Below are 8,874 nucleotides of genomic sequence, written 5' to 3'. Positions count from 1 at the left end.
GCCAAGAAGCAGAATGGAGAACAGTGCGGTCAAAAGATCCTGGGGCTTGCTCTTTGCTCGGTCTGTTCTCTCTAAAAAGCTGTCAAAAGGAACATATCTTCAGATGTAAACATTTACAGTTTCTGTCTCCTGGTTATTCATCTCTCTTGTTAGATTTCAACAACATGGGCAAACACATGAAGATTTCTCACGGTGATGACCTCACTGGCACACAGCCCATCCTACATTTGTATGCACAATTCTGGAAATGACTGGACTTGCTGGCCCAAAAACACCGAATCACAATAAAACAAAAAGAGCCACGACTCCCCATCTGCACTTGGGGTAAAGAGGAGACATGATACAGCCAAAATCAGGGGGGAAAAGCAATGACCTTTGAGGGTTTCAAGAAGTGATAGCAATAATTTTGGGTTTATATTTTATTTGAATTGATTTAAAAATAAAAAAATAAAAATAAAATCTTTTTTCACCTGCAAATATTTCATAATGTAGCATGAAATCGGTTGCCTTAAAAAGACAGATAAAGAAATAATATCTATGTAACAAAATTCTTAGGAACAACGTGTTTCTTATGAAGCGCTTGTCTCCACTCAGACTAGTGTTGTGAGTACAATTTTCTCAGTTTCGAAGGAGCTGCCTCCCACAGTTTCTGCCGTAAACGCCTTTTATTTTTCTCCAGTGGTTTTGCATTTCACACCGCCATTTGCATTTTCTTTAGCTTCAAACCACTGCCATGACTGTTTCAAAGAGGAATGATGGAAAGTTAAATTATAATAATAATAAGAATGTTGGTGCAGACTGCTTTCCGGTTGTAGTCACGGTGCCAGTGCAGCTGGAAATACCTGTCTGGGCTCTTGAGAGGGATCTTATCTCACGAACGGTGATGCAATTGAAAGGTGAAAGGTTACTGTATGTCATACGGCATTGAGGGAAGCTCAATATTAAACACAGATCTGAACTTTCTCAAGGCCAGGGAGTGTTTCTGTGATGGGAGGAAATCTGCGGACTGGATGAATCTGAACGTGTGAAGACGAGGCATGCACTTTGAGGGTCAGGGAGGTAGTCACGGGCAGGGCAAACTTCTCCTCGGGTATCCCCAGCCAGATCCAGGTATTTGATGCGTACCACCTCCACTTCCGCACCTGATACGACATACCAAGCCCTTGATTAGTTTCAGCAGGTGTGCTTGACACGGAACATATGAAGTACCTGGATCTGGCTGGGGGTCCCCAAGGAGAGTTTTGGGGAACCACTGTCCTAGGGAGCACTGCCTGTTAGCAACATGCTAATGGGGAGGCATTTTCCTGTAGAATACAGGCATGAAGGTACTAGCTGTGGCAAGCATAGCAAAACCACCCTGGAGCACTGTGTCTCTGCTGGGGCTCCAGGGAAGGGCAGTATTTGGATGTGAAATAAATATTTGCATGCATGTATCTCATAGGTTACTCACCTCTTTATTTGTTTACCACAGTTTATATCTCTGTGCCACATGCAAAACAACCTACGCCTCCCCCATTTTGATTGCAGCTTACAGACTCATTTATTTGTGAGGTGCATTTTGCATCTGGCGACACAATACATTTTACTGTATTTTTTCTAATCACTCCTAAGCACCATGAATAATGCATGTTTTTTGTCGGGGGTCTGCAACTGTAGTCCTGGAGAGCTGCTAATTTGACAAGAGCAATGAGTGAAGGATTACAATCATCACCTTCAGGCTTCAACAGACAAGTAACCACTTCCCCCCAGGAACTTCCTCCTGCCCAAGTCTGAAGTACCCACGCCAGATCTCTCTGAAAGAGAGCGTGCTGCACGCTCACTCGCGTGATTCACATCGCTGAACTTTCGATATCAGCAAAGCAGGTCCTGTTTCTTTATCGGCCTATCAGCTGAGCACTGAAACAAGATACTCAGGTTTCCTATTTCTATATCGCCGCATCAAAATGTAGACTGCTAACATGGTTTAAAACTTGCAAAAACATCAAACTATACACTTTTACCATGGTTAAAAACATTAAAAAAACATATGTACATTTGCTTTAGTAGTAATTCCACATCCTGTATACTATAAATTGATTCAACAAAAGTGTTTTAAAAGAGTATTTTCCAAACCAAATCTAAACAAATCATGAAAGTTTAGAAATTGGGCTGTACATTTCAGTTGACCGGCCGAAGCACATGTTCAAATTAAACAGCTGAAATGCTGAGCTAATGCCCAACAGGAAAGAAAATAATTTAAAAAATGCATCTACAGTACACCAGGAAGTGCTCTCTAAGCCAAAGGGACGTGGGCTACACCAGACCAAGGGACATGGGCATTATCGCACAGAATCTGAAACAGGTGTCTGATCCGTCTGAGCCACGGGCCAAATGCTGGAATGGCACACAGTTTCAGCACCTGGCAACAACCCTGAAATGTCAGGCAAACGGAAGCAGAAGGTCAAGGACAGAAGGCTAGAAGGGCAAAATGGCGAACTACACGGACTGACAAAGGCTACTGATCGACAAACCCACATTGATCGACAAAAATCTGTCGTATCTGGCGCACAAAAAACCTCACATCTGCAATAGAATTCTCAGCAATCGCAGAAAGCTGGTTATATTTCCCACTGGCCGACATAGCATTACAGTCCAGTCAGTTTATCATCAGTAAATTATATTGAATCTCATTTTCCACACTGTGGAACTCCCACAATTCCCTGCTATATATTCCCATTTTAGAAAAAAAAAACCTGACATTGTGGACACAGTGGTTTGGAAATTGACAAGGTATGCTGAAGACTGTAGAATGGTGGCCTGGCTGGCAACGTACAGTAGGATCATGCTTCCTTGACTAAGGGTTCCTCATTGGGAGCACTTCAAGAACTATCCATCTGCATAGATTTATAACATGGATACAGTAGAATAAGCCCTGGAATCCGCACTGTTCTGCATAACAGCTTAAAACCATATCCCAGCAATCATTTGTCAATTCAAGAAATAAACTGAAATTCATTACTAAATTGATTGAAAATAAAGTGACGCCACCTCTGCATTAATATAATTGGCCATTCATTTTATAGTATCATGGACAAAAGTGATTCTATGCATTTTGCAGGACTTTTTTATTTTGGTGTATTCTCTGTGCTTGCAGGGTAGGGTGGATGAGCGGGGGTTTGGGGACCAGTGCAGGACTGTAATCAACTTATTTTTAATTCAGTCAATTCAAGAAATTAATTTAAATTCAATACATAAATAGAGAAAAATAACCTTGTGGGCATTTTTCAATTCAAGAACTGAATCAACTTAAAAATGACAAATTAAGAATTGAAAATCAAATGTTTACCCCTAACACTACTACACTGAAAACGCTTACAGGCACTAAGAGGACTTAGTGAAATGCCTCCCGTCCTCATTCTGTATAAAGTCTACAAAGGAGAGAGACTCACCTCATATGCTAAAGGGAATGGAGCTCAGGGGACACATTTCACTTCGCCTTTTTAAATTCTGCTCACATCAGTACAACGTATGCACTCCTTCCCCTTTAAAGGCAGAGCTATAGTAAAATTATGCGACATACACAGCACGTACTTCTTAAAACGGGGTAGAGAACGCTAGCAGGAATTCCCTGAGCTTAGTGCACAACCTAATACGAGTTGAAGAAAAAGATGTTCAATGTGAACACGGTTAACGTGAAGGGCCACAATCTGATTTTTACTTTGCTACACTCCGAGCCTCATCTTTGGAGAATGAGGCGAACACAAGAAACAGAGACCACAGTAAATCTCTGATAAAACACACATACATACCACACCTGACATCATTTACAGTCAAGCAAAAAAAAAAAAATATATATATATATATGTACACAACAGTAAATAATAAAAATACATTTTTATTAGTGTCTTAATCCTTCACTTATAAAAGTAATTTGTTAATATTTACAGAATGCTATTATAAACATATTAATACATGAGATGACAACATAAGAAAACTTTAATAAACATTTCATATCAGGACTCGTATGAAGAATTCTTCATCTGAAAATAAACATAAAACTGTGTATTTGAAATTAAATTCACCAGACATGACAGAAAAAAATGAAATAATAAAAAAACAAAACATAGCAGCACGTGTACACTCACAAAGTCATATGGAGTATTGTTTTTCTTCTGTGGTATAACTACATTTCCAGAGACCAAAATAAGACCACCGTTTCTTCATTTGCAGTTTCATAACACCATAATTACCAATTAATAATGCCATCTTTCGCATCCCATAATTATAATAGCTTGCATGGTTTACATTTGCATGTGGGATGAAACACAACACGGAATGACCTTTGACCTTGACATTTGAGAGAACCCGTAGCATGATGGCACTGAACTGTGACACACTTTATTTCCAGCATAACTCTATGACTTGAGTGTCAAAAAACAACAGCAGACACACATGACAAGGGGGGAGGAGAAGAGGGCTCTTGAATGCCACGTGACACCAACTCTAAAAGCCAATTCCGATTTAGGAAACACCACTTCTTTTTCATTACAAACTTGACCTTTTCCATCATGCAAGCTAGAAAAATAGCAACAAAAATAAGAAACAAACAACAACAAAAAAAGTGTCATTTTCTTGTCCAGCAGCTGAATTCAATTCAAAACATAAAAAAATATATTTAGCTTATATGTCATATTTATACTGTACTCTGGCTATTTTATTTTTCTGTATTTAATTAGCATGTAAAATATAACAAGTTTACTGATAATACTTATAGGCATATACTGCTGTTGGGGTTTGTGCCGTGGAAGTTGGGTTTCAGGTTTGGTATATATTATATTAAAAACAATAATAATAATAAAATAATAATAATAATAAAAATAATAAAATGAAATCCCTAAGCTTAGTTCCAGTCGAAAGTTCGGCCCACGAGCTCAAAGAACTTCCTGTTAGGTTCGTGGAAGAAGCGGTAGAGTTTCTGGAGGATGGCGGGCTCGACCCGTGGGTGAGCCCGGCCCTTGGAGTCATGCAGGCAGCGCTCCCGGCCGTGGTCGCGGAGGCAGTAGAAGCCCTTGGTCTTGTTGAAGTAGAAGTTGGAGGCGTTGATCTGGGGTGTGAGGTTGAGGAACCTCTCCACCATTTTCATCTCGGGCAGGGGATCCCGGATGAGCTGGTCGCCGTCCACCAGGTGGATGTTCTCCAGTGGGAAGAAGCGGAGCCAGTTCTGCATGTGCTGGTAGTACAGGCTGCGGCCCAGGGCCTTGTACTCCAGGTTCACCTCGCCGTCCTTCACCAGGACCGTTTCGATGGGCTGATAATGCTTGTGCTTCTGCAGCCTGTTGTAGAAGACCTGGGTGTAGTCCGACAGCACCCGCTCCGTGGGATCTCTCAGGATGAGCAGGAGCTTGATGTCGGGGTTCATCCTGTAGATCCTCTCCGGGACCTTGCTGGAGGTGAAGTAGGCGGGGGTCTTCTCCACGATCAGCTGCTCAGGCTGGGAGAAGGGCATCTGGCTGAGGTACCAGGGCAGCCCTTTCTCAAAGTGGCTCTCCCAGTCGAAGAAGTGCACCTCGTTCTCGGCCGCCGCCACCTGGCTGTGCAGGCTCAGCATTTCAATCAGGGCCCTGGTGCCGCCCTTCCTCACGCCAATGATGATGGTCCCGGGGAGCTGCCGGACGGTCCCGTTCGGACCGGCGGCGGTGGGAATCGCTGTGACGACGGGGGCCGGACCTGGGGTGGCCGGGGACCCCGGGCCGCCGCCCTTGTCATTGACGTCGCCCCAGCTACCGTCGGCAGGTCGGGACGGGATGGGAGGGGACTGAGCTATGAGAAGGAGCAGCCCAAGAAGCAATCCCGCCATTAAGGAACTCCTGAACGCAGTGGATTTCAGCCTGGCGAGAGCAAAGCCAAACTCCACATCGAAAGCACGGCCGCCCAGGAGGCTACAGTCCGTCTGAGAGGAAAAAACCCGACAGGAGACCCCTTCTCCTCAGTACTCCCCTTTCTTTTTTCTTCCGTAGTCTACTCCTCCTTTCCTGTCTTATCTTCTCTCCCCTCTCTTCTTTTGTGCAGTCCCACTCTCTCCTAAACCGAGGAAATCACTAAAATAATAAAATAATGGAAACCAGTTAAATTCAAGCTCACTCGGATTTAAAGCTTAAAAGTGAAATGTAGAAGTAAAGAGGATCCGAACAAAAAGTGGGGGGGGGGGGGGGGGGGGGTAGCCATTGAGTGAAAATTGGTGTGAGAACATTTCCTGTATGAAGTGTTCAAAATAATGCAATTATTTAAGAATCCACTTAAATAATATTTTCTGAAGAAACACAGACTATGCACTCACTTTATGTGGGAGTTCTTTCAAACAACACAGTCTACCATTATTATAATTGTAATTGTGTAATTGTTATAATCATAGCATGAAGTAAACTGCTGTATCACGTCTAACCTTCAAATGGGCCAGGTAGTGATAGGGACGGGATAACTTCATCTCATGTGCTAAAAATGTAACCCAAAACGTTTGTTTTTAGCATTACTCTTGTTCTCTAAGATAAAACGCTCACTAAGACAGCAACGCTTGTTAATATGCGTCGAGTTATACCTTGATGCTTCCCGGTCGCAGCTAAGTAGTACATTAGAAGAGCTGTTATTTACTGCAAAAAACATAGCCTAAATAACTGTGCCCGTTTAGCAGCCATTTAAGTCGCACTGAAGCTAACCTCACGCACAAAAAGGAGGTGTTACGAGGATGTCAGTGTATTCTTAATCGTTTTGTTATTAAACTATTTATTATTATAACAACAGTAGAACATTGTTACCCGCCCTGGAATACCAAAGCCGCAAAAACGTGTCGTAAAAATAAATATTTTCGTGCGTGCAGGCTACTTTACTGAAACACTCACAAATTTAGACATACACCTTGTTGATAGAATAAAAAAGCTAAACAGTAATTGAGAGCAATTGAGAGAAAACGCTTCCATCATTGTTAACAACAATGTGAAAAGGAAAAAAGTAGCGTACTACTGAAAGACAGAATAACAGGGTTCTGGTGAGTATTTGCTGACTAGTACATCTACAACCTCAATACTTGTAGAGTATTGGTCATACAAAATATCCTACCCAACGCGCCGCACGTGCATTCGCGTGATCTGCGGTGAAATTGAGACTGAAAACTGCAAAAGTCAAGCCTCTCCTCTCCGAAGGGCCAACCAGAATGTCTGGGGTGAAGAAAATGTTCATGCCTTGCTCCAAGATCACGGGGTTTTAAGACTCTAAACAGAAACAGATGTCACATTTTTTCGCGTTGTACTTTATTCTTTCCAACATGTTCCGACACTATGGTGCTGTGGACTTATGCTGCAGTACATTTCGCTCCCATTTTAAAACTATGTGCGAAAAACAGCGCAGTTGACTATCTGTAAAGTGGCTGGGTCGTTAACAGGACATTTGGGTAGATTCGGGTGAAATCTAGGCTCCAGTTGTCTGTAACTTCCCATAGCCGAATTATATTGAGTATGCATACATGTTTTCACATAGGTGAAACTCGACGATCGCCTACAGTCGTAGGCTATATAAAACACATAGACGGCGAATGGAACTGTGATATTCGCTCACATGAATGCATCGGTTTGCATAGGATGCAGTGTTTTTCACCAGCAGCCTAATCCATGAACAAGACACGCGCCTGCACACCAAAAAACCCACTTTCACTAGCCTGCTCAGCCCGGCACACTACGCGCGGCTCAAGAAGTAGGCTACTAAACAATACCCACGCCTTCCGTGTCTGTCAACAAGACATACAGCCTTACAGAAAAAAAATCGATTTTGTTCTTCAGTGAAACTTTTTTCAAGAACCATATTTATAGGCTAACCAAATTATATTAGAAAATAAAACATAAAAACCTGGCTTAAACAATGGCTATCAGTAAGGTAGCCTATACCCTGTTTACAGTGCAGTCTTTAAAAAGCCTACTCCTAACAAAACAAATACATCGTAGCAGAAAGGTGCCTAAAGGTGCATTTGAAAACGACGCGTTTGACTAAAGTAGCCCACGTTATCGCCAACTCATGTTGAAATAACAGCAATTAATTCAGAATATTTACTATTAGTAGTAACAAAAACAATCGCAGTGTGTATTCTTGCATTTTTGTTTTACCTTCCAGTGATATATCCGTTTCTTCAAAACAAGGTATTGTGGACGGCCGATTTCCATGCATACTTGGGGTAATTATATAAAGAACATCACAAATTGTGTGCAAAAAAATGACTTCAAAGGCAAGCCTGAGATCTTTCAAGGTTCTCTCAATGGATCGACTGTCTGTCAGCCAAAGCAGCACAGTCGCTCGGCGCTCCTCGTCCCCAATTTGTGCATCGCTCACCAGGATTGCGAAAGTTGCAGGCGACTGAATCCTCCGCGAGTCTTTCTCCTGATACATTCTCACACGCCCACCGCTTACACAGCGCCCCTCCTATTCTCCTCCTGACTCAGTCCCGCGTAATGGTGTTACGGTAATACACGGTTCGTTACAGAGGGGAGTGTAGCACAATCGGGTGAATTTCCACCGTGCCCCACATTAAGCGTAGGACTGGCATTTTGGCCAGCGACAAAACCGCGTGTTTAACACAGCCTAATGAGCCTATGTGTGATTCCGAGAGAAACATTTTTAGACTCTCTGTGAAGAGTGCGCCGAGGTATTTTCCCCACAGAAATGTGCTTTCTTTTTTTACTGAAGTAAAATAGAAAGCAATCACTTTTTAACTTTTTAACAATGAGAAAAAAACTAAACAAAAAAAAAAACAACAACAACGTATGATTAGCATATTCGTGGACGCAAATGCAGCAAGTTTTAAATCAATCTTATTGCATTTGGCCACTGATTAATATTCCGACGCATTTATGC

General features: G+C 42.2%; 1 protein-coding gene across 1 annotated transcript; it reads right to left on the bottom strand.

The window, feature by feature from the left end:
* Window positions 1–3,666: 3,666 nt before the first annotated feature.
* hs3st1 (heparan sulfate (glucosamine) 3-O-sulfotransferase 1) lies at window positions 3,667–8,440 on the bottom strand. The gene is made up of 2 exons (XM_035427736.1): window positions 8,130–8,440; window positions 3,667–6,077 (listed from the first exon to the last, which is right to left on the bottom strand). The coding sequence occupies exon 2, from the start codon at window positions 5,834–5,836 to the stop codon at window positions 4,880–4,882; it is 957 nt and encodes a 318-aa protein (XP_035283627.1). The 5' UTR covers window positions 5,837–6,077; window positions 8,130–8,440; the 3' UTR covers window positions 3,667–4,879.
* Between the last annotated feature and the right edge of the window lie 434 nt (window positions 8,441–8,874).

The sequence above is a fragment of the Anguilla anguilla genome, chromosome 7 (assembly GCF_013347855.1).
Source record: "Anguilla anguilla isolate fAngAng1 chromosome 7, fAngAng1.pri, whole genome shotgun sequence".
NCBI lineage: Eukaryota > Metazoa > Chordata > Actinopteri > Anguilliformes > Anguillidae > Anguilla > Anguilla anguilla.
Note: the sequence above shows the minus strand (reverse complement) of the source record. Positions and strands in the feature narration are given on the sequence as shown.